Source organism: Strongylocentrotus purpuratus, unplaced genomic scaffold, assembly GCF_000002235.5.
Source record: "Strongylocentrotus purpuratus isolate Spur 01 unplaced genomic scaffold, Spur_5.0 spur5_scaffold_14, whole genome shotgun sequence".
In the NCBI taxonomy this organism is placed as follows: Eukaryota; Metazoa; Echinodermata; class Echinoidea; order Camarodonta; family Strongylocentrotidae; genus Strongylocentrotus; species Strongylocentrotus purpuratus.
In genome coordinates, this window is record NW_022145599.1 from 25,496,640 (window position 1) to 25,523,287 (window position 26,648).

General features: G+C 35.4%; 1 protein-coding gene across 1 annotated transcript; it reads right to left on the reverse strand.

The window, feature by feature from the left end:
• Positions 1–3,096: 3,096 nt before the first annotated feature.
• LOC115923820 lies at positions 3,097–24,591 on the reverse strand. The gene is made up of 3 exons (XM_030985171.1): positions 23,608–24,591; positions 4,320–4,442; positions 3,097–3,104 (listed from the first exon to the last, which is right to left on the reverse strand). The coding sequence occupies exons 1-3, from the start codon at positions 24,512–24,514 to the stop codon at positions 3,097–3,099; spliced, it is 1,038 nt and encodes a 345-aa protein (XP_030841031.1). The 5' UTR covers positions 24,515–24,591.
• Between the last annotated feature and the right edge of the window lie 2,057 nt (positions 24,592–26,648).

A 26,648-nucleotide genomic window follows, 5' to 3' on the forward strand; every position in this document is an offset into this window, starting at 1 on the left:
CACTATAATAAAACTTATATCTTACAAAGTCTTAAAGTCAAGTCTTAAGAAGTCCCATCCAAGTGACGAACTTGCTTTAAAAAGAATAGATTTAAGGTAAATTCATAGCTCTTCTTTTTGTGATATACAAAATCACAAACAAAGTCAATTATATTTTCATATTATCACCAGGCATGGAACCACTACCATAAAACTTATAGCTTCCATAGTCTTAAAGTCGAGTCTTAAGAAGTCTCATTCAAGTGACGAACTTGCTTTAAAAAGAATATACTCTAAGGTAAATCCATAGCCCTTCTTTTTTGTGATATACAAAATCACAAACAAAGTCAATTATATTTTAATATTACCACCAGGCATGGAACCACTACCATAAAACTTATATCTTCCATAGTCTTAAAGTCGAGTCTTAAGAAGTCTCATTCAAGTGACGAACTTGCTTTAAACAGACTCTAAGGTAAATCCATAGCCCTTCTTTTTTTGTGATATACAAAATCACAAACAAAGTCAATTATATTTTCATATTATTACCAGACATGGAACCACTACCATAAAACTTATATCTTACAAAGACTAAAAGTCAAGTCTTAAGAAGTCCCATCCAAGTGACGAACTTGCTTTAAAAAGAATAGGTTTAAGGTAAATTCATAGCTCTTCTTTTTGTGATATACAAAATCACAAACAAAGTCAATTTTATTTTCATATTATCACCAGGCATGGAACCACTACCATAAAACTTATAGCTTCCATAGTCTTAAAGTCGAGTCTTAAGAAGTCTCATTCAAGTGACGAACTTGCTTTAAAAAGAATATACTCTAAGGTAAATCCATAGCCCTTCTTTTTTGTGATATACAAAATCACAAACAAAGTCAATTATATTTTAATATTACCACCAGGCATGGAACCACTACCATAAAACTTATATCTTCCATAGTCTTAAAGTCGAGTCTTAAGAAGTCTCATTCAAGTGACGAACTTGCTTTAAACAAACTCTAAGGTAAATCCATAGCCCTTCTTTTTTGTGATATACAAAATCACAAACAAAGTCAATTATATTTTCATATTATCACCAGACATGGAACCACTACCATAAAACTTATATCTTACAAAGTCTTAAAGTCAAGTCTTAAGAAGTCCCATCCAAGTGACGAACTTGCTTTAAAAAGAATAGATTTAAGGTAAATTCATAGCTCTTCTTTTTGTGATATACAAAATCACAAACAAAGTCAATTATATTTTCATATTATCACCAGGCATGGAACCACTACCATAAAACTTATATCTTCCATAGTCTTAAAGTCGAGTCTTAAGAAGTCTCATTCAAGTGACGAACTTGCTTTAAACAGACTCTAAGGTAAATCCATAGCTCTTCTTTTTTTGTGATATACAAAATCACAAACAAAGTCAATTTTATTTTCATATTATCACCAGACATAGAACCACTGCCCCATCTTACAAAGTCTTAAAGTCAAGTGACGAACTTGCTTTAAAAAGAATAGACTCTAAGGTAAATCCATAGCCCTTCTTTTTTGTGATATACAAAATCACAAACAAAGTCAATTATATTTTCATATTATCACCAGACATGGAACCACTACCATAAAACCTATATCTTACAAAGTCTTAAAGTCAAGTCTTAAGAAGTCCCATCCAAGTGACGAACTTGCTTTAAAAAGAATAGATTTAAGGTAAATCCATAGCTCTTCTTTTTGTGATATACAAAATCACAAAGTCAATTTTATTTTCATATTATCACCAGGCATGGAACCACTGCCCCATACAAACTATATCTTACAAGGTTTAAAGTCAAGTCTTAAGAAGTCCCATCCAAGTGACGAACTTGCTTTAAAAAAAATAGATTTAAGGTAAATTCATAGCTCATCTTTTCATAATATACAACATCACAGGAAAGGTCAATTTTTTCCATATTATCACCAGACAAAGAACCACTGCCCCATATACAGACTATATTTTACAAAGTTTTGAAGTCAAGTCTTACGAAGTTTCATCCAAAGTGACGAACTTACTTTTTACGAAACAAAGTCTAAGGTAAATCCAAAGCTCTTCTTTTTGTAATATAGAAAATCACAGAGAAAGGAATTGTTTTAAGTATTATCACCAGACATGGAACCACTGCCCCATAAAAACTATATCTTACAAAGTCTTAGAGCCAAGTCAAGCCAACGCATGCGAACAAAAATGAGCAATATCAAGGCCCCGTCTTATAAAGAGTTGATATCAATTGCAACTATGAACATGAGAGATAGGAGACTGCATACTTGTGGTTGATCGGAGGATTTGCAATTGATTTGGATCAATCACAATTCTTGATAGACAACAACAATGATATTGGCATTGGTATTTATTTTCAATATCACAATATTAAAAACAATACATAGAAAATGCATGTACATATAATGGTATAGTGAATGGCCGGATAACCCATTCAGCTTTGTTAGTAAAACAAAACTGTTCTTCCCTGGGGTCCAGGAATTTAGATATCAACAGTTATTATACAACATACAATACAACATAAAATGATATAATTTGAATACATATAAAACCTAAAACATATTAGAGAAGCATAAACACCCCCCCCCCATCCCAAGCATGTTCCATTCCAGATCAGAGCAGTTTCTTAAATTAAGATTTTTGCAAAAAGTTTTTAAGCTGTTGGATAGCTTAATAGTTAACGGCAGGCCATTGTACTCACGTGAGCCTTTATACACAAACATTAATACGACAGCATTCACTCTTTGGTTTGGGGAGTTTCTTGATGCTTGATGCGAATAGCCTTTTTGTACATAGTTAGGGCTACTGTAGAACTGGAAACATCTGCAGCTTAATTTTTTTTAATGAATTGTAAATGACAGCAATTTTCACGCAAGGAACTTTTGCAAGTTACACAAATTCAGTGTTGTGTCAGTTATAATTCAATACTTTCACAGCATGACACTTTCCCAAAACTGAACTACTTGCATAATTTTGCAAACATTAGATGCCTGCAAAATGTCCTGGTATTAAAGTAACTCTTTATTGTGAAGGTCACCAACTCAATCAAGACCGCTCTAACATACTTTGGCACAATTGTAAAGATGGTTAATAGACTGAAACTCAAATTATAAGGATTTGAGAATACATGAGAGTATAACTACAAATTATGAAAGTGATACCTTTTCAATATTAGCACTTAAGCTTTGATCAAAAGTTCTACTACGGATAATTTGTTGACATCCTTGTTTATGATAACATAATGATAGTAATATTGGCTTCTTGTTTACAAGCATAACAAAATATCAAACCCATTTACACCTGGGTGAAGTGTGGCAAATTGAGATCATATTTGTGCAGGTCTGGGATTCAAATCTTTGATCAAAGATGTGTAGTCAGGTGACTTATCCTTTAATAAAGTTATGATGCGCAAGCGATTATATAATACGTGTACATTGGTTTTTTAGACGATGGAAAAAAGAAACCTTGTATTTCATTTCGGGATTATATAATACATGTGTACTACTACCATAAGTACGTGAAAATTGGTTTTCTAGATGATGAAAAAATACACCTATATTGCATTTCGAGGTTTCAATGAGAAAAAAAGATAATATAATAATTAACAAATGCCGTTTATATTCGTTTATGTGTCAAAATCTACAAATTAATCATTTGTAGGAAAAGTAGCTCTGTCTTGAAGCTGCATTGATATAGATGAAGCTGCATTGATATAGATTTACCAGAAGGCTTAGAGTTCTTTTTTCCTTAAAATGTCTTGAAAGTTATGATTGGACGATATGTCTAATGATTTGTTTTTCCCTATATAAAATTTTGTGTTTTGTGAGTTTCTAATTCCTGCATCATCATTTGATTTAATTTCTCTGTTTCGCATTTTTGAGCATATTGATAATGAACATTTTTTGAAAATGAAGGAACTTGTGACTCACCATTGTCGGCTGAGCAAATGTCGCGGAGCGCCTGGCTGGCAGAAGGGCGTTAGCTCGAATTTCAGGTTAAAACTGAAGCGTTAAGCAGAAGGGCGTTAGCACTAAATCGCCACAAACTGTTATAAAACTGACTTATTTCCTAGAAAAAAATTGTGGCCGTGTTCTACTATAACATTTCTATTAGTCTTTTAGGTTTTAAACCAATTTTCGGGACGGAAAGCAGTCTAAATATAAAACAAATCTTTAAATGCGAATAATTCGAAAAGTAGTTTTTGAGTCACTCACGCGCTAACGCCCTTCTGCCAGCCGGCCGACGAATTGTCGCGTTTTGCGGAGTAAATGTCGGCGGAGCAATCGTCGGCTGAGCATGTGTCGGGTTACCATTATTTTGTGTTTTGTGAGTTGCTAATTCCTGCATCATCATTTGATTTAATTTCTCTGTTTCGCATTTTAGAGCATAATGATAATGAACATTTCCTGATAATAAAGGCTTTTGTGACTCACCATTACTATTTTGTTTGCGTTCCTGCGTCGATTAATCAATTTGATAGAAGGAAATGATATGCAATATGGACAATATGACCATACCAGGTACTGCAATATGATCTACGATTATAGCTCTCCAATTTTGTGACTCATCATTACTATTGTTTTTGTTTTCCGGCCCCAATTGATAGACGGAAATTGTAATCAATATCATCAATATGAACATACCAGTTGCTGAAATATAATATATGATTATTGCTATCAAATTTTGTGACCCATCATTACTATTGTTTTTGCGTTTCTGCCTCGATTGATGGAAGGAAATTGTAGTCACTATGACAATTATGAACAGATCAATTGCCGCAATAGGGTATACGATTATTGACATCAAAAATCTTTTGGTAATTTTGTTGGCATTCGTTGATGTCGTGTGTGATGGTAAGGGATAGTCTGAAGACTGACTTTTCTCGACGAGATCTGAGGTTCTGTTAGTAGAAGTTGTTGATGTTTTTGTTGATATGGATGGACATGGGTCATTGCTAATTGCATCATCGAGATACAATGCAGTATCATTACATTCACATCTTCCTATGTATCTAGGCAAAGGGGAAGAACAACAAAATACTGGTTGATTTGTTGTAATGTTTATCTTCTGTTTCAAAGTTGTGTCAGTTTCAGTAGAATCAGTTAGGGGAGGCATCCATACGCCATTTTGATAGCATTCAATTTTCCCTGATAGACTCCCAACCTTGGCTGTACAGTCTATTGAGACCCAGTCTCCACCCTTTTCTTCACCCACAACACATGATGCCTTACCAGGAGGATAGTCTACCTCTAGCCAAATTCTTGTTGTGTAGTGATCATTTAGTAGTCCCTCCTTGTAGATAGTCGAAAGGTATGTCCCTTCATCACTTCTCATTAGATTACTTATTGTAAGATTCAGAGAGCAGTTTCCATTTTCTATTACATTCTGCACTTGGAATCTATTATCTTTAGGCAATGACAGTGTTGACCCGTCTGTAGAGCGATAAAATGGGACTCTGTACCATTGCTGTAATGTAACTTCTGTGCTGTCACATGGGTATGGGAAATGTAAGGTTACTTGTTGTCCTTGTACATAGGATACTGCCTTAACTTGATGTTCATTTATAAGAAGTATTGTGATCAAAACGATTATTTTTGCCATAGTGCATTTGAATACAGCATTCCTACCAAATATCAACATGGTTACCTGTGATTAAATACAGATTCCTTTAATAATTTACAAAACAAAAGTTAAAAATGAACATGGAATGGAAAAAAGTTGATTAATATAATTGGTTTTGAAGTGTATTGTTTGAAGCAATATTGAAGTCAATATGACAAACTTCAAGATGGCAACCACCACGTGGTCCAACCTATTTTAAGTAATGTCATCAAAGCAATGTTTGCACTGCCTTTTTAATAGTACTCTGCAATATTGAAGACCATGTCCATGATAGATATGTCGACAGATGTCCACAGATGACCGCAGGAGTGACTGAGTTGACTGCTGTTACAATGTCACCAACTGGAGAAACATCCTAGTACATGACAAATCCCTTTCCAGGAAAATAATCTTGTCCAAGATTACTTTATTTTGACACAGGCATAGGAATGTTCCGTATTTTCTGATCAGCTCATGTACACGTTGACTGCATCTCAAAACTGACTGTTATATTCACTTGAGTAGCTCATTCACTTATTTTCTGTAGGTTTTATCTTTCATTGGAACCATCAAATTCTACAAGAACCGGATACAGGTCAATTGGATAGAACTAGACTGCTGTTTCCTTTATCTTTGCGGATCCTCCATTTAGGCTCCAAATAAGAGATGTACATGCAGTTCTTGATATCAAAAGAATCCTCCTGGGAGGACTTCACATTCACAGATGATCCTGGCAAAAACAATTAGTAAAAACACTATAAAAATAAGAAACATTTGCTAATTTTGTGAGTGGGTAGTTCAGATTTGCAAATGGTTCGGATTTTTGAGTCACAGTACTAACTTTTTGCAAATTGTAAATTATTTATGCCCTTGAAAAAGCTGTCATTGATTTGCAAAAGTGTTTTTTTTCCCTCCCAGTACTTTGAAACATTACCATTTATTTGACTCATATTCTGACATTACATGACTGCTTAAATAATGTGCAGCAAGGAAAATCAATTGCCCAGTTTCCACTCAGTATTTAAAAAGTTCATTCCAGTCTCAAGAGATGGGATTTGCTTCTTATTAAGGCAAGTGTACTTACCGTGTATGTGAGTGAAGTGGAGTCAAACAGCTTTAGTCTTTATGGTAATAATCCCTATGCGAAACTACATGTAAAGTGGTTGTCCAATAAATAGAGTACCTGTTGCTTCTACTTCAAGAGATGAGCTTTTGGTGATGTGTTCATGAGTTTGCATGGACACTTCATTGTTAGGTTAAAAATAGAAAAATGAGAATAATATCTGGAATCTTATCACTCAAAATCGGCATGTGCAAATTTCAAGTACCAGTTAGTTATTTATCAGTGAATTTGTTTTATTATAAATACTTGAAGTATAAGTTCGACTTTGCATCATTACTATGATAAGTAGTGGTTATTTACAAATGTTTTTATTATGATTGTGGATGATATCATCAAGATGATCTCGAATTAGGTAGCCACTTGAAAGATAAATTCTGCCACTTGAACCCTAACTATTGACTCAGATCATTAATATGGCTTGTTTTAATGTCAAACATACTTGAAGTATAACTTCGACTTTGCATTAGTATGATAAGCTGAAAGTTAGTACCCAACAACCTCTTGTAGCAAACAAGAATTCATGTGTTTTTTTTAATCCAGAACAAGACATCAATAATAGAACTGATAACATACTTTTGAGTAAAGGAAGTCGCCCTGGAGAATGATAGATAATCATTAGGAAAGTAAACGTGCTATGGGTTCAAGGTCAATTTTAATGTGGGTTACCTTTATTTCCTGAATAGAAAAAGGTTTGTCGATTTTTACACATGAATTTTATTAGATCACTTTCTGTTCAAACAAAGCTGAGGAGAAGGCAGAGGAATATGAAATCATGTGATCAAGATGCCATGATTTCAAGTCTAAATCATGTTGTAATTTTGAATTGATTTGTTGTTGTTCATGAACTTGATCAACCTTTGTATAATCCATGTTACTTTAGAATCACCAGCATCATCATTTGCGCGTCTGTGTGTGTGTGTGTGTGTGTGTGTTGAGGGGGGGGGGGTAATTTGCATTCAGTCTTCTCCCATACAGAATTTCTTGTGGAGGTGTCTTTCAAGGGTTGGGACGACATAGATTGTTCAGAGGCCTCTCAGATTTCATACGTCAAGGGCTCCTTAACAATTAGATATCCTGTTTCTCCTTATCATGGTACTGAAATGTCCTTTTTTTCCGATTTCAAAACAGATGATTTGGGAACTCTTATGTTTTGTCCTACTGCTGGCTTTCCTTGGTAGGCAGGAATGTTTTTATAAGTTGTTTCCTTCAACTGCTGTCCTTCATGGTGCTATGTGCAATTTTGCTCATTTAAATGAATGAAACCCCCATAAAGTGAATAATAATAATATAATAAAATGGAATTATAGTTTTAACCTATAGTTGTATAAATGTACAGTTTCCTGCATTCTGATTGGAAACAATACATGCGTTCACAAGTGCTTCGATCGATGTATAGTTGTATAGATGTATAGTATAGTTGTACAGTTGTATTTTTGCATAGTTTCATGCGTTGTGATTGGTTAAAACTATACATCCATTCAATGGCTGTATAGTTGCACAAAGAATGGCCAAGGCCCGTCAAATAAATATTTCACTGTGTAAACATCTTCATTCATATGAACTGAACTACCTTTGGACAAAGATCTGTATTGCAACAATTTTCATATTATATGATAATGCACTAAAAACTCAACATACAACTCATGTTACTTCCAATGGAGGCTAAGATATATTAGTAGTTTTGTAGTCATCTTTCTATCGTGTACCTGTATCAATTTTACAAGTGTACCTGTCTTGATAAACATCTCATCATATATTTTTAAATTTAAAGTTGAGGGAGCTATACAAGTGCCAAATCCAGAGCCATCTATACAAGTGCCAATCCAGAGCCATCTATACACAGAGTTTGGCTCAACTTACTCAAGAACTTTAGTGACTATCTTCTTATCTCTCCCTCTCCTCCCCCTCTCTCCGTCTTCTCCCCATCTCTCTCTCTCTCTCTCTGTCTCCTTCACCCTCTACCTCAAATACGATTTTCTATAATGTTTTGATCTTATATTTTGTTCTATATTTTGGTTTTATGTTTTGGTTATAGTGGAGCACTCTATACCCAATCCCTTCTAACCCCATTAAGACATGAAGCTCAACTGAAGACCTGACTAGATTCACTGAAAACTTCAAGATTATTACTGAATTCTCTCTATCAGTATACCCCATATCCTCTCTCCTTCACTTTCTACCTTAATTATATCCAACGTGTTTGTGCAATGTCTTAGTCTTATGTTTTTGTTTAGGTCAATCACTCTGCCCAGTCTCTTCTGTCCTTAATTTATCAAGACGTGCAGCTCAACTGAAGACCTTACTAGATTCACAGACAACCTTCTCAAGATATTCACTGACTATCAGAAAGTGGACAGGTGAGTGGAGATCAAACATCAGGCGCGGATCCAGGATTTTCCAATAGGGGGGGGGGGGGGCCGGAAATTGGAAAATTGCGCAGACCGTTTTTTCAACTCAACATACCAATACTGACAAGGTCATATTAGAAGCACTAAACCGCGGTACAATTTTTGACATTTTAATCGGGGAGGGGGGGGGGGGCGAAAAAGTAATTTTCTGGTTTCACAATTCGGCTAGTGAGCGAAGCGAGCGAGCAAAGATCCCTCGCCCCCCCCCCCCTATTAAGCGCGAAGCGCGGAAGCTTTGACGTTTCATTAAATTGTTAGAGAAAGAATACGATTCGTTGTATCATTCTCGACTTTTAATCCTTGTCTGAATTGAGTTTCCTTCCCCCCCCCCCTCCTCTCCCGCGCGAAGCGCGGAAGCTTTGACGTTTCATTAAATTATTAGAGAAAGAATACGATTCTTTGTACCATTCTCGACTTTTAATCCTTGTCTGAATTGAGTTTCCTCCCCCCCTCCTCTCCCGCGCGAAGCACGGAAGCTTTGACGTTTCATTAAATTTTTAGAGAAAGTAGACGATTCGTTGTATCATTTTCGACTCTTAATCCTTGTTTAAATGCAGTTTTCCCCCTCCCGCGCAAAGCTGGAAGATTTGACGTTTCATTAAATTATTAGAGAAAGAATACGATTCTTTGTACCATTCTCGACTTTTAATCCTTGTCTGAATTGAGTTTCCTCCCCCCCTCCTCTCCCGCGCGAAGCACGGAAGCTTTGACGTTTCATTAAATTTTTAGAGAAAGTAGACGATTCGTTGTATCATTTTCGACTCTTAATCCTTGTTTAAATGCAGTTTTCCCCCTCCCGCGCAAAGCTGGAAGATTTGACGTTTCATTAAATTATTAGAAAAAGAAGACGATTTTTTGTACCATTCTCGACTTTTAATCCTTGTCTGAATTGAGTACCCCCCCCCCCCACCCATCTCCCGCGCAAAGCACGGAAGATTTGACGTTTCATTAAATTTTTAGAGAAAGTAGACGATTCGTTGTACCATTTTCGACTCTTAATCCTTGTTTGAATGCAGATTTCCCCCTCCCGAGCAAAGCTGGAAGATTTGACGTTTCATTAAATTATTAGAAAAAGAAGACGATTCTTTGTATCATTCTCGACTTTTAATCCTTGTCTGAATTGAGTCTCCTCCCCCCCCCCTCCTTTGAAGCTTTGACGTTTCATTAAATTGTTAGAGAAAGAATACGATTCGTTGTATCATTCTCGACTTTTAATCCTTGTCTGAATTGAGTTTCCTTCCCCCCTCCTCTCTCGCGCGAAGCGCGGAAGCTTTGACGTTTCATTAAATTATTAGAGAAAGAATACGATTCTTTGTATCATTCTCGACTTTTAATCCTTGTCTGAATTGAGTCTCCTCCCCCCCCTCCTTTGAAGCTTTGACGTTTCATTAAATTATTAGAGAAAGAATACGATTATTTGTACCATTCTGGACTTTAAATCCTTGTCTGAATTAAATTTCCTTCACCCCCCCTCCCTCTTCCGCGCGAAGCGCGGAAGATTTGACGTTTCATTAAATTTTTAGAGAAAGTAGACGATTCGTTGTATCATTTTCGACTCTTAATCCTTGTTTGAATGCAGTTTTCCCCCTCCCGCGCAAAGCTGGAAGATTTGACGTTTCATTAAATTATTAGAAAAAGAAGACGATTTTTTGTACCATTCTCGACTTTTAATCCTTGTCTGAATTGAGTACCCCCCCCACCCACCTCCCGCGCAAAGCGCGAAAGATTTGACGTTTCATTAAATTTTTAGAGAAAGTAGACGATTCGTTGTACCATTTTCGACTCTTAATCCTTGTTTGAATGCAGATTTCCCCCTCCCGCGCAAAGCTGGAAGATTTGACGTTTCAATAAATTATTAGAAAAAGAAGACGATTCTTTGTATAATTCTCGACTTTTAATCCTTGTCTAAATTGAGTTCCTCCCCCCCTCCTCTCCCGCGCAAAGCACGGAAGCTTTGACGTTTCATTAAATTATTAGAGAAAGAAGACGATCCTTTGTACCATTCTCGACTTTTAATCCTTGTCTGAATTGAGTCTCCTCCCCCCCTCCTTTGAAGCTTTGACGTTTCATTACAATTGTTAGAGAAAAAAGACGATTCTTTGTACCATTCTCGACTTTTAATCCTTGTCTGAATTGAGTACCCCCCCCCCCCCCACCCATCTCCCGCGCAAAGCGCGAAAGATTTGACGTTTCATTAAATTTTTAGAGAAAGTAGACGATTCGTTGTACCATTTTCGACTCTTAATCCTTGTTTGAATGCAGATTTCCCCCTCCCGCGCAAAGCTGGAAGATTTGACGTTTCATTAAATTATTAGAAAAAGAAGACGATTCTTTGTATAATTCTCGACTTTTAATCCTTGTCTAAATTGAGTTCCTCCCCCCTCCTCTCCCGCGCAAAGCGCGGAAGCTTTGACGTTTCATTAAATTATTAGAGAAAGAAGACGATCCTTTGTACCATTCTCGACTTTTAATCCTTGTCTGAATTGAGTCTCCTCCCCCCTCCTCCTTTGAAGCTTTGACGTTTCATTAAAATTGTTAGAGAAAAAAGACGATTCTTTGTACCATTCTCGACTCTTAATCTTTGTCTGAATTGAGTTTCCTCCCCCCCCCCCCTCTCAGAAGAAGACGATTCTTTGTACCATTTTCGACTTTTAATCCTTGTTTGAATTGAGTTTCCTCCCCCTCTCCCTTTGACGTTTCATAAAATTATTAGAGAAAGAAGACGATTCTTTGTACCATTCTCGACTTTTAATCCTTGTCTGAATTGAGTTTCCTCCCCCTCTCCCTTTGACGTTTTATTAAATTATAGAGAAAGAAGACGATTCGTTGTACTGTTCTCGACTCTTAATCCTAGTCTGAATTCAGTTTTCCCCGCTCGCGCTATAGCGCGTAAGCTTTGACGCTTCATTAAATCATTAGAGAAAGAAGACGCTTCGTCGTAACATTCTCGTCTTTAATCCTTGTTTCACTTCAGTTTTCCCAAATAGTTCAAATATAAGCACAAGCGAGTCGGTATGAACTGAATCCAAATGAAGGGCAAAATAAAAGAGTTGTGAAGCGGCCCTACCGTTAATTTAAAATTTGACTGTTGATTATATAGCTTTTATTTAAAAGACATCCAAAATATTGTGCCCTTTTCCAATTTCTCACTAAAGAGGGATGACCTTTGTAGCGCAGGGGCTGTTTTTAACGTTTAACTTTGAATCTGCGGCTCGAGATTTTATACGGCCGGCCCGGCCCCCTCTATTCAATAACGTTTGCCAAGCCTTCTGGAATGACCCCAAATCTCCCGATTACAGTTTTCCCTTATTACTGTCACTATAAGCACCATTTCTTTGTCTTTCCCCCTTTCTCACCCGACTTTTCTCTTCCCCCCCCCCACCCATGTATGATCCCTCTCTTTGAAAGCACCCCTATATCTCCGGTGTGTAAATTCAGTACGGGCCGGATTTTTGTATATTACGGGCCGGACTTTGTTGCGTCAAAAGTAACCCTTTATCGGAGATTTTGGAAACACAAATTCGGAGGGGTGGGTGGGGGGGGGGGGCTTTCTTCTATTTCTTTTCTTCTTTTATCTCTCACTGTCTCTGTTTCTCTTCTCCTTTCTTTTCTCTTGTCCCTTTTTTCTTCTCTTCTCCTTTCTTTTTTCTCTTCTTTTCTTCAACTTTCTTCCTTCCTTTTTTTGCGCCGCCAATAGGGGGGGGGGGGGGGGGGGGGGGGGGCGCGGCCGTTTCGGCCCCTCCTGGATCCGCCACTGAAACATGATGTTAATCTTGAACGAGATGTGAGTCCTGTTTCATAAATTTTGTTATCAATAACAAGCTGCAATATTGTGTTAGGCTACTGAAATCGTGGCATTTGATTGGCTGAGAGCAGATTTGTCATAGAAATTTAGCATTTGTTATTGATAACAATATTTTATGAAACAGGGAACAGGTTTGAGTCCTGGCACAGCACTACTGTCCTTCGACAAAATATTGATCTATTTTTGCCACTTCCCCAACCAGATTTAAACAGGTACCATTAGAAGGAATTTCCTTGAATGCTCTTAATGAAATTCTTAGCTTGGCTAGGGCCATTATAATAGTAAAAAGTCATTTTTATATAGCGCATAATAAAAGAATATCTATGCGCTTTACAACAATCAATAATACCATATATTGAAGTTCCTTCTTGATTAAGAAGTAGGAATGTGTATTTTTTTCACATCTTTTGGGGCTGCTAATGATAGTAAAGGCCATGGGCATTCAAAGGAATCTTTTAAAGGTAAAGACCAGTATTGGAAACGCCCCAATTTCAAAAAATGAAATGGAAGCTCTCATTACCAATCATGTGAAAGAATATGTTTTGACTAATACATGATAATAACAATTTTGCCGGGAAACCGCCTACTAATTCATATATTTGGTTTCTCCCATCGTCTGTGAGAGATATACGGTAGTCCCATATACATCTTTCTGTGTATAGTACTTGTAACTTTACGAAGAATGGGCCAAATTTCTTATCATTTTGATGATTCCAGAACCTTGCAGATGCTAGATGCTAGATGATCAACCTTTTCTGATCGATTCCACAACGTTTCTTTCACAATGCAATCGCATGACCATAACTGGTCTTTACCTTTAAGTTAATGTCATTGCTCATATTGTCATCCAATTACTATTCAATACAGAATCATGCACCATTTGCATTTGCACCTATTTATTAAAACGTTTTCTCAGAGTTTCTGTACCGTTGATGAAGATGATCAATCTCCTGTTATCCAGTGGAAGCTTCGAAACCTTCGTAGAAGACCCTAGGTAAGGATATATTCATGTAAAGCTAGCTTACCTGTAGAGTTGTTGTGGTCTAGTGGTTAGGTCACTGATGCTCATCAGTGTAGTTTTGGTGTCATGCTAGAGTTGCTGATTGGTCATCATATTTTCTCACATTGTCCACTGCACATTAACTTTCTAGATTCATACCTCACCCTAAATGTGTTTGTAAAAAATTATGTTTTGCAATGATAAGACAGTGATATTTTCCGCTGAACCTTCTGCAACTGGTCAAGAAGGAGGTGGCCAAGACAGGCGATGCCCAAAAGCTTCTCACAAGCATTGAAGTGTGAGTCACATCACTGATAGTTTGATATTAACTTGTCCCTTTTACTTGCTTTATGATACTAGTAATCAACGAGTGAACATGAAATGTATAATACATGCATGTATAATAAAAAATGATGTAACAAATCATTACTAAAATCATATATGGACAAATGTGCCATATACTGTACAGTCAAACCTGTCTATAGCGACTGCCCAAGGGAAACACAAAAAGTGGTTTTTAAGACAGGTAGTCATGTTAAACAGGTGGTCACTAAAGCAGGTTTGACTGAATATATGTTGTAGAGCTGCTAAGTCCATGGATTCTTTCTTTTTTCAGTTTGGAAATTGTTTACCAGTTATTCCTGTCCCTTTGATTGATATGTTTTTAAAAGTAATCACAGTCCATTAGCAATACCATGCAACTTGCACACTGCAATTATTTGTATTCATATAGGACCCATGGCAGACCCCTGTGGAACACCTCCATGTGCATTAAGCCCACAAATGACCATCATGGACTTCTGATAGATTGAAAGTACTATTTTAAAAGAATAGTTTTTATTCATTTCAGGTTCTGTGGTATGATTCAGTTTGTTGGTGAACCTAGGAAGAAGAGCCTTATTCAGCTCATGGTATTCCTCTGTCATAAGTACCCAAAGGTAATCACATCTTCAAAATTCTCGCTACCGCATATAGCAATATACATTCCCATAAAGCATTGCGCCTCTGGTACATCTGCAATTTTGCTGCAACACAAGCGGCTTATTTTCCCAAGCCGTGATTGTGTGGTTGTCAGTAATTACAGCGGATAAAGGCAAAGATTTTAAGGCATTCAACAATCATTCGTCCACGAAAAAAGGGGGAAATATTGTTTAGGGCATTTCCTCATTCCTGATACCTACAGTATCTATTCTCATTCATGTTTCCTATCCAAATCGTTTGTAAATGAGGAGTTATATTTAATAGAAGAAAATGCAGTTGAAATTTTAGTAATACAACTTTTGTAAAAAAAGTTATATGGTTGTTTTAAAGAGTTTTTCAGTACAGTACATTTTGTTACTCATTGAATACCTTTATTATAATCTGTGTTAATATCACACTTATAATTGCCATCATACTACATGTAGTATTATTGTTAGTGTTATAAGTTTTCCTTAAACTGTTATTTTCTTGATCATTTTCTGTCACCACAGAACCCTCAGGCTGGTAAAGCTAAGAAGCAAGAGGATGCCAATGACCAGATGGACAGCTATCAAGGTACTTGGTTCATTTAGTTTCAAACATTGTCAAATATGATGTTCGACAGTAGATGGTGACCTTCCTCCTACACTGCGTAGGTCAGCGTATGAGCAGATACGATTCTGGGGAAGACGACGAGGGAAGGTTTCTTCCGGCTTCCATAGAGAATGTACAGCAGTGTCAACTAATTCCTTATAATACTAAATTAGTGTTCAGGTATCATGAACTCCCCCGATGATTTGACGAGATCTATATGTACACACCGTCATAATATATTACCTATAGCTTGTTGGTTCTGAAACTATAATTTCTATCAGACTTTCTAGTTCTCGACCCACTGTATTTGTATGAAAATCGGAAGTGCCTTTGCCAAAAAAAATTGTTTGTATTTGTTTTTGTTTTGTTAAAGTATTTATTAAAGAAAGTCTTGTACATAATAATAAGACGTTTGTATAAACAAAGAAACATAATTACTTAACAAAATATATACCATTTCTTATTGTGAAGATCGAGACAATTTTTTTGTGAAAGCAATTTGCCGAATTTACCCATGGCCGGTGCTTCCCTCTATGGCCAAATACTGTAGTTGCGGTAGCGAGAATTGGGGCGTACAATGTAATCAGTACTTGCAAGCATTGTATGGGAATGGGTTAAACAATGATTATTGGTAACATGTTTGATGTTGTTACTCATTCTTTTTTTCTTCTTTTTTTATCTTGCAGATCTCGTGTCAAAATTGGGATACTGAGGAGCAAAATATCATCCACTGCCATGGGTCCTATATGAATACAAATAATTGCAGTGTGCAAGTTGCATGGTATTGCTAATGGACTGTGATTACTTTTAAAAACATATCAATCAAAGGGACAGGAATAACTGGTAAACAATTTCCAAACTGAAAGTATTCTGGCATTTATGTAGAATTAAATGAGTAATTTAATGCACTGAAATCTAATTACAATGTGGCTATATGGGAAGTTTCATATGACCTGCCCAGTTTTTTATGATTAAATTGAAGAAAAAAACCTGCGTAAGCTAGATGACTTGTGGAAGCCATCCAGTAGACTTAATAGTCCATGAGACTGATGGAAACCAACAGCCTGTGAGATTGACAATGTCTGTCTTATGAGCTTTCCAACGTGTTTTCAGGTCTTTAAAACCTTCCTGTTGATGTAGTGGACTTTTGATTTCTGGACTGTCGGTTTTTGTGGGATGTGGCCGTGGAAGCAATTTACCAGAAACAAATCAAATGTAACTGTGCCGTTAAGAATAACACCTCTTTATCTTTGTCAATATTCCAGTGTTTCAAGATCTTTGTAATGATATATTGCTAGGTATTATGATGCATTTATATTGACAATGTAACCCAGGCCTAACCTGGGTCAGATGATTTGGTCTGATGCAAGTGAGTTCAGTTGAAATAGTTGGTCTTGCGCAAAAGTAGTCCTGGTATCCGGCAGTGTATGTGCATGTCTCCTGGTTTAACAGTGCATTAAATGACAGGCCAACATTCCAAATTTCAAAAGATAAGTTTTCTGGCAGTTGTTCTGCTGTTTTTTGTTTTTGTATTGTAGGTAATGAATTGTTATCAGCCATGTCGTTGAATCTTTCTTATTTGTATTATGCATGAAATGTTATGCAGATCAGTTTAGTACAAGCATGAACTGGATTAGCATTTTTGGTAAATTTGGGTCATGCAATCAAATTAAATATTATCAATATTAAATAATAAATATTAAGAAGTAGACACTTTGAAGGAAATCTGTGTCTATTGTTATTTTGGAATAGCCAGGATTTTGAAACAAGAGGTGTCTGCAAAATATTTGTCTGCATTCTAAGACCGCTATCAAAAATAAGGGGCATAAGGGTGCAAAAACACATGTGCTTAAAATACAACTTACACTGTCCATGCTTTTATATATATATATATATGAAACTGCCTTCAAATTACTGTTTCTTTGTTTTGCTGTGTGTGATGTACAGATATAATTTCCTTGTAACTAATGTATAGAGTTTACAAATAAACATGCCCGTGATTTGTATTCTTTGTAAAGCTTTGTTCAAAATGTACATAATTTCTTATCAAATTTATACTTATTTGATGTAAAAAGTATCTATCATACTACTTTGTACATGCTTGATTGTCCATGCGTGAAGTTTTCTTTCCTTCATATGTTGTGTTTAGTTTGATAATCCATGTAGTGTAGATGTAGGTTATATTATGTAACTTGTCTGCTCTAATCCACTGATAGGATGACATAATTGATTTCTTTGTTCATCGTTTGAAAGTAGAGATTATACTCAGTAATGGTATAATTGCTCTTATAGTAACAACTGATAATAATGACTGATAGGGACAACAAGCCTTCTCTATCAATGATAGCTCTGACTTGTGAGAACTGAGAAATCATTTCTCCTTTTGTGCTCCATTATCAGATTTTTATTCTTATTGGTTATTTTGAAGTCACATTCTGAATATGATCATTCCTCTGTAATACATGTTGTCTGTTACATAGACATTATAATTTGTCCTTAGAAAAGATCTTCGTAAAAGCATGAAGCTAATTTTTGTTTACATTTCACAGACATGCAGTATACATAATGTGGCCCAGTGATTTACCTTAACATGATGATTACTTAAGCATAGCCTTTTCTGTTGGACAATAAACGTATTGTTAAAAAGGGCTGAACTATTCAATGAAAAAATGAAGAGAACATAATGTCTCTCATAATGTAATAAATTAAACCTTAATCATAATCGCTTTGTGAAACTTTATTTTAGGCCAGAGTCTGACTCAGTCTTTAGTAAATGTGGGCCTTAAAGTGTAACAATCACCAACAATAATTTGTTTTGAATATATTCAAAATATGAGCTTCAAATATTACTTTTGTAAAGAGATTTTGCAAGTTAAAATACTCTCTTGATTAACGTAAAAAAGGGCTCGCATGGCACCAATGTAAGACTTGGGTTCTGTGTGCGCAACTTATTGTTATTGTCATAGTCCAGCATATGGGTCGGAGAGAGGAGGGGAGGGGCGGGGGGGGGGGGTGTTGTCAGGATGCAGAATATCAATCCGGCCATACACATGCATAGATAGTAGATAGTAGTAATACTCCAAAGAATTCTTCCAGAAAAGTAATGATTTTCCGCCCCCCCCCATCCAGGCCATCTCCCTCACTCTCAATTTCTCTTTATCTTTCTCTCTCTCTCTCTCTCTCTCACTCTCTCTCACTCTCTCTCTGTATCTGCATTGTTATGATGTAAATGTTTGTCATGTCATTCTTGTTCTTTGTGATGGAACTTAATGCTTGAGGGCAACAGTGTTTAGATTCACCCTTTCAGTTACTGTCAAAATCCATGCATGTTATCTTTAATATGTTATGTTAATTGCTAAATAAAATGATGATAAGAGGAATCACTTGGTAATGTGTGATGTGTTGCTTGAAGAACCGTCCAATTTGGTTTCTGCACATATTAATTAAGTATCCCTCTTCTCATGTGATGGGGAAAAATATGTTTAATTGGTGGACATTTAAATATGTTAAGCATAGTGTGACAGAAAAAAGGCTTTTCTATCTCGTTGAAATGAAAAAAGATGAATATAATAAAAATAATAATATTAGACATTTATATAGCGCACATATCCACCATGCATGGTGCTTAAGGCTCTCCAACTATTACCCCCGACTCTGCTAGGCAGCCGATTTCGGCGCTCACAGCATTCAAGGAATTCCTTCCTACCGGTACCCATTTAACAGCTGGGTGAAGAGTGGCAAATTAATGTAGATTAATATCTTGCCAAAGGACATTAATGCCGTGGCGGGACTCGAACCGGGACCCTGTGATTCACAGTCCAACGACTTATCCACTAGACCACAACATATATCACATATATTTATATACATTTATATTTGAAAGAAAATTCAGGAGTTTTCCTGTATGACATCATGTATTATGACTGAATTACGATTAGGTCCCCATATTTGTAGTGAGCTATTTTTTTTTTTTTTTGGGGGGGGGGAAATTATACTTTCTCATTTTGTATTCAATATATTTCGAATTTTCACTTATGTTTTCCTGTGGTTCTTCGGCTTTCAGGGTGAGGTTGAGTAAGAGGACACTTTATTTTCTTTTTTTGTCTCGAAATTTGAAAATTTGACATTTTGTTCCGTGGGGGGGGGGGGGGGGGTTAGGTCACCTGTTTTGGGTCAGCCATTGGCATAATATATATATTTTTTTTAAATTAAAAAAAACAAAAAATCAAAAGGGGGGGGGGTTAACCCCCCCCCCCCCCTGCGTACGCGCCTGAGTCTGTCTGCTAATTACTCTATTATATGAGTTAGCCCGTATCCATTTAATAAACAGGTGTACATACGAAAGTAATAAATACAAGTATTACAATTCATTTATATCATTTCATTGCAATAATTTATTTCTACTTCAAGATGAATACAATAATATATGATATTCAAAATACAAACATATGTGACGAAATATCTAAAGTGAGAGGATCATGGAAGGAACATAATTGGCTTGATAAAAATGATCCTCACAAAAAACATGTAATATCAAACAAAATGCAAATCATAATGTGAAGTGTTCTCAAGTCTTACAAAGTTTCAACCAATTATTGACGAACTTGGTTTTTACAAAATAAACTCTAAGGTAAATCCAAAACTCTCCTTTTTATGATATACGAAATCACAGAGAAATACAATTTTATTTTCATATTATCACCAGACATGGAACCACTGCCCCATACAAACTATATCTTACAAAGTCTTAAAGTGAAGTCTTAAGAAGTCCCATCCAAGTGACGAACTTGCTTTAAAAAGAATATACTCTAAGGTAAATCCATAGCCTTTCTTTTTTTGTGATATACAAAATCACAAACAGAGTCAATTATATTTTCATATTATCACCAGGCATGAAACCACTACCATAAAACTTATATCTTCCATAGTCTTAAAGTCGAGTCTTAAGAAGTCTCATTCAAGTGACGAACTTGCTTTAAACAGACTCTAAGGTAAATTCATAACTCTTCTTTTTGTGATATACAAAATCACAAACAAAGTCAATTTTATTTTCATATTATCACCAGGCATGGAACCACTACCATAAAACTTATATCTTCCATAGTCTTAAAGTCGAGTCTTAAGAAGTCTCATTCAAGTGACGAACTTGCTTTAAAAAGAATATACTCTAAGGTAAATCCATAGCCCTTCTTTTTTGTGATATACAAAATCACAAACAAAGTCAATTATATTTTCATATTACCACCAGGCATGGAACCACTACCATAAAACTTATATCTTCCATAGTCTTAAAGTCGAGTCTTAAGAAGTCTCATTTAAGTGACGAACTTGCTTTAAAAAGAATATACTCTAAGGTAAATCCATAGCCCTTCTTTTTTGTGATATACAAAATCACAAACAAAGTCAATTATATTTTCATATTATCACCGGGCATGGAACCACTACCATAAAACTTATATCTTCCATAGTCTTAAAGTCGAGTATTAAGAAGTCTCATTCAAGTGACGAACTTGCTTTAAACAGACTCTAAGGTAAATCCATAGCTCTTCTTTTTTTGTGATATACAAAATCACAAAGTCAATTTTATTTTCATATTATCACCAGACATGGAACCACTGCCCCATCTTACAAAGTCTTAAAGTCAAGTGACGAACTTGCTTTAAAAAGAATAGACTGTAAGGTAAATCCATAGCCCTTCTTTTTTGTGATATACAAAATCACAAACAAAGTCAATTATATTTTCATATTATCACCAGACATGGAACCACTACCATAAAACTTATATCTTACAAAGTCTTAAAGTCAAGTCTTAAGAAGTCCCATCCAAGTGACGAACTTGCTTTAAAAAGAATAGATTTAAGGTAAATCCATAGCTCTTCTTTTTGTGATATACAAAATCACAAAGTCAATTTTATTTTCATATTATCACCAGGCATGGAACCACTGCCCCATACAAACTATATCTTACAAGGTTTAAAGTCAAGTCTTAAGAAGTCCCATCCAAGTGACGAACTTGCTTTAAAAAAAATAGATTTAAGGTAAATTCATAGCTCATCTTTTCATAATATACAACATCACAGGAAAGGTCAATTTTTTCCATATTATCACCAGACATAGAACCACTGCCCCATATACAGACTATATTTTACAAAGTTTTGAAGTCAAGTCTTACGAAGTTTCATCCAAAGTGACGAACTTGCTTTTTACGAAACAAAGTCTAAGGTAAATCCAAAGCTCTTCTTTTTGTAATATAGAAAATCACAGAGAAAGGAATTTGTTTTAAGTATTATCACCAGACATGGAACCACTGCCCCATAAAAACTATATCTTACAAAGTCTTAGAGCCAAGTCAAGCCAACGCATGCGAACAAAAATGAGCAAGATCAAGGCCCCGTCTGATTAAAGAGTTGATATCAATTGCAACTATGAACATGAGAGATAGGAGACTGCAAACTTGTGGTTGATCGGAGGATTTGCAATTGATTTGGATCAATCACAATTCTTGATAGACAACAACAATGATATTGGCATTGGTATTTATTTTCAATATCACAATATTAAAAACAATACATAGAAAATGCATGTACATATAATGGTATAGTGAATGGCCGGATAACCCATTCAGCTTTGTTAGTAAAACAAAACTGTTCTTCCCTGGGGTCCAGGAATTAAGATATCAACAGTTATTATACAACATACAATACAACATAAAATGATATAATTTGAATACATATAAAACCTAAAACATATTAGAGAAGCATAAACACCCCCCCCCCATTCCAAGCATGTTCCATGCCAGATCAGAGCAGTTTCTTAAATTAAGATTTTTGCAAAAAGTTTTTAAGCTGTTGGATAGCTTAATAGTTAACGGTAGGCCATTGTACTCACGTGAGCCTTTATACACAAACATTAATACGACAGCATTCACTCTTTGGTTTGGGGAGTTTCTTGATGCTTGATGCGAATAGCCTTTTTGTTCATAGTTAAGGCTACTGTAGAACTGGAAACATCTGCAGCTTAAAACTTTTTAATGAATTGTAAATGACAGCAATTTTCACGCAAGGAACTTTTGCAAATTACACAAATTCACTGTTGTGTCAGTTATAATTCAATAATTTCACAGCATGACACTTTCCCAAAACTGAACTACTTGCATAATTTTGCAAACATTAGATGCCTGCAAAATGTCCTGGTATTAAAGTAACTCTTTATTGTGAAGGTCACAAACTCAATAAAGACGGGTCTAACATACTTTGGCACAACTGTAAAGATGGTTAATAGACTGAAACTCAAATTATAAGGATTTGAGAATACATGAGAGTATAACTACAAATTATGAAAGTGATACCTTTTCAATATTAGCACTTAAGCTTTGATCAAAAGTTCTACTACGGATAATTTTTTGACATCCTTGTTATGATAATATAATGATAGTAATATTGGCTTCTTGTATACAAGCATAACAAAATATCAAACCCATTTACACCTGGGTGAAGAGTGGCAAATTGAGATCATACTTGTGCAGGGCTGGGATTCAAATCTTTGATCAAAGATGTGTAGTCAGGTGACTTATCCTTTAATACAGTTATGATACACAAGCGATTATACTACTACCGTTAATACGTGTACATTGGTTTTTCAGACGATGGAAAAAAGAAACCTTGTTTTTCATTTCGAGATTATATAATACATGTGTACTACTACCATAAGTACGTGAAAATTGGTTTTCTAGATGATGAAAAAATACACCTATATTGCATTTCGAGGTTTCAATGAGAAAAAAAGATAATATAATAATTAACAAATGCCGTTTATATTTGTTTATGTGTCAAAATCTACAAATGTGATACTTCAATTAATCATGTGTAGTAAAGAATTAAGCTGCACTGATATAGATTTACCAGAAGGCTTAGAGTTCATTTTTCCTTAAAATGTCTTGAAAGTTTTAATTGGATGATATGTCTAATGATTTGTTTTTCCCTATGCAATATTTTGTGTTTTGTGAGTTTCTAATTCCTGCATCATCATTTGATTTAATTTATCAGTTTCGCATTGTTGAGCATATGATAATGAACATTTCCTGATAATAAAGGCTTTTGTGACTCACCATTACTATTTTGTTTGCGTTCCTGAATCAGTTGATTACTTTGAAATGAATTTAATAGGAACAATATGATCACACCAGTTGCTGAAATATAATATACATATATGAATATTGCTTTCTTATGTGACTCACTATCATTACTATTATTTTTGTTTTCCGGCCACATTTGATAGACGGAAATTGTATTCAATATCATCAATATGGCCAGACCAATCCCTGAAATATAATATAAGATTATTGCTTTCAAATTATGTGACTCATCATTACTATTGTTTTTGCGTTCCTGCCTTAATTGATAGAAGTGAATTGCATTCCGTATGAACATCCTGATCAGATTAGCTATCGTAATATAATATATGATTATTGCTATCAAAAAGGGTTTGTACATTTTGTTGGCATTCGTTGATGTCGTGTGTGATGTTAAGGTATAGTTTGAAGTGTTCGAAGACTGACTTTTCTCGCCCAGATCTTGGGTTTTGTCAATAGAAATTGTTGATGTTTCTGTTGATATGGTTGGACATGGGTCACTGCTAATGGCATCATCTAGATACAATGCAGTATCATTACATTCACATCTTTCTTTGTACTCAGTCAAAGCGGAAGAGCAACAAAATACTGGCTGATTTGTTGTAATGTTTATCTTCTGTTTCAAAGTTGTGTCAGTTTCAGTAGGATCAGTTAGGGGAGGAATCCATACACCATCCTGATAGCATTCAATCTTCCCTGATAGACTCCCAACCTTGGCTGTACAGTCTATTGAGACCCAGTCTCCACCCTTTTCTTCACTCACATCACATGATGCCTTACCAGGAGGATAGTCTATTTGCAATTCAACTCTTGTTGTGTGATCAGCAATTGACTGCCCGTCCTTGTAAACCAATGAGATGTATTTCCCTGCATCAAATCTCATTAGATTAGTTATTGTAAGATCCAGAGAGCAGTTTCCATTTTTGTTTCTATTATGCACTTTGAATCTATGGAGCTGAACTCCAGGCAACAACAACGTTGACCCATCTGTCAATTTATAAAATGGGACTCGGTTCGAATGCTGTAATGTGACTTCTGTGCTGTCACATGGGTATGGGAAATGTAAGGTTGCTTCTTGCCCTTGCATTAAGGATACTGCCGTAACTTGGTATCCATCTACAAGAAGTATTGTGATGAAAGGAAGAATTTTGCCATAGTGCATTTAAATACAGCCTTCTTTCCAAACTTTAACATGGTTATCTGTGATTAAAGACAGATTCCTTATATTACAGTCTGTGGGAAATCTAATTTACAAAATAAAAGTTAGAAATGAACGTATCGAAGGAAAAAAGTGATTGGTAGAACTGTATTTGTAGTGTATTATTTGAAGCAATATGCTAACCTTTAATATGACAACCTCCAAGTGGTCCAATCTGTTTCAAGTAATGTCATCAAAGCAATACTTGCAATGCCTTAGTGCTCTGCAAGATTGAAGTCCATGTCCATCATAATATGTGAATCGGTCGACTGCTGTTACAATGTCACCAACTAGAGAAACGTCCTAGTGCATGACAAATTCCTTTCCAGAAAAAATAATCTTGGTCAAGATTACTGGATTTTGACAGACATTCAATGAACATATATGACCAGTTGGTTTTATCACAAAACAGGAATGTTCAGTGTTTCCTGATCAGTTCATGGTAATGTTTAACTGCATCTCAAAATTGACTGTTGAATTATTCACTTGAGTAGCTAACTCACTTATTTTCTGTTGGTTTGATCTGAAACCATCATATTCTACAAGAACCGGATTTAGATCAATTGAATAGAACTAGACTGCTGTTTCCTTTTTAGCATTTGGCGTTGTGGTTCCTCTATTTCAGCTCCAAAATTCTGAATATCAAAAGAATCCTTCCTGAGAGAACTACACATTGACAGCTGGTCCTGGAAGAAAACAAAGGAGAAAAACTGTACAAATCAGAAATGTTTGCTAACTTTGGGAATGAGAGGTTTAGATTTGCATATGGTTCAGTATATAATTGAGCCACAGTACTAACTTTTTTGCAAATTGCAATTTTTTTCATGCCTTGAAATGGCTGTCATTGATTTGAAAAAGTCTATTTTTTTCTCCCAGTAGTTTGGAACATGGTCTGGTATTCGAGAGAAGGAGGGGGGGGGGGGGTGTCTGGAAGAAGGCACTACCAGAACACACTGACACAACTCGAAGTAGTAGGATTGGAAGTGGAATTTTATTTCCCACTTGCGCCAATCTGTATTAAGTTTGATACAAAGAAGACAAACTTCTGCAAAAGAAGGAAATAACAAAAGAAAGAACATAAATAAATACATGTTCAAAACCTCTTCATGAAACACAATTGGAAATCAAAAGTAAATTAAGAAAATCCTCTTATACTCTATCAAAGCATAAGCCAACAATAAATGTATATCACTTAAAACCAAGTCAATGATCCTTTAATATTCATTGAGTTAATAATAAGAATCAAATAATGTTTGTGTTCAAAACTATTTATTACACTCTACCATCCTGACTCACCCAACTAGGACTGCTAACAACTATTTGTTGCTACGAAGACAAACAATGGTACCAGCTTCCTCTACTCAAATGCTGGAATATAAAACAAAGACAATATCACTACTTACCATGAATATCTAGTTAACTAAACCATCAAATTATTATTATCAAAACATTATGTTGCGATAATATACTCATAATCATAGCAATTTAAATCCTATTTATGATCATAAAAATGCATTAAATTCATTAATACGCAGATGAATAATGTTGTATCCATACTCAAATTGCCATTCTTTGTTATAGAATAACTGAACCAAATAAATCAAAAACTGAAACAAAAGAAATAAATAAATCAAAATATAATTAAAAATTAAAATGAAAATATCACTTCAACTTCCAACACTATTAAAGGATTTAGATTTAGATATATATATAGAGAGAGATGTTAACAATTTTTCATACCTCCATAGAGCACCAGAACTCTTTCTCATCTCAACAACTGTTTAACCCCTATAGCTTCATCCACGAAAGTAACTCCTAA

Coding starts and splice junctions, on each gene's coding strand:
- LOC115923820 (XM_030985171.1), bottom strand. CDS start 24,514: ATGAGATTTGATGCAGGGAAATACATCTCATTGGTTTACAAGGACGGG. Junction 4,443..23,607: donor ACGCAAACAAAATAGTAATG/GTGAGTCACAAA, acceptor AAAATAGTAATG/GTGAGTCACAAAAGCCTTTA.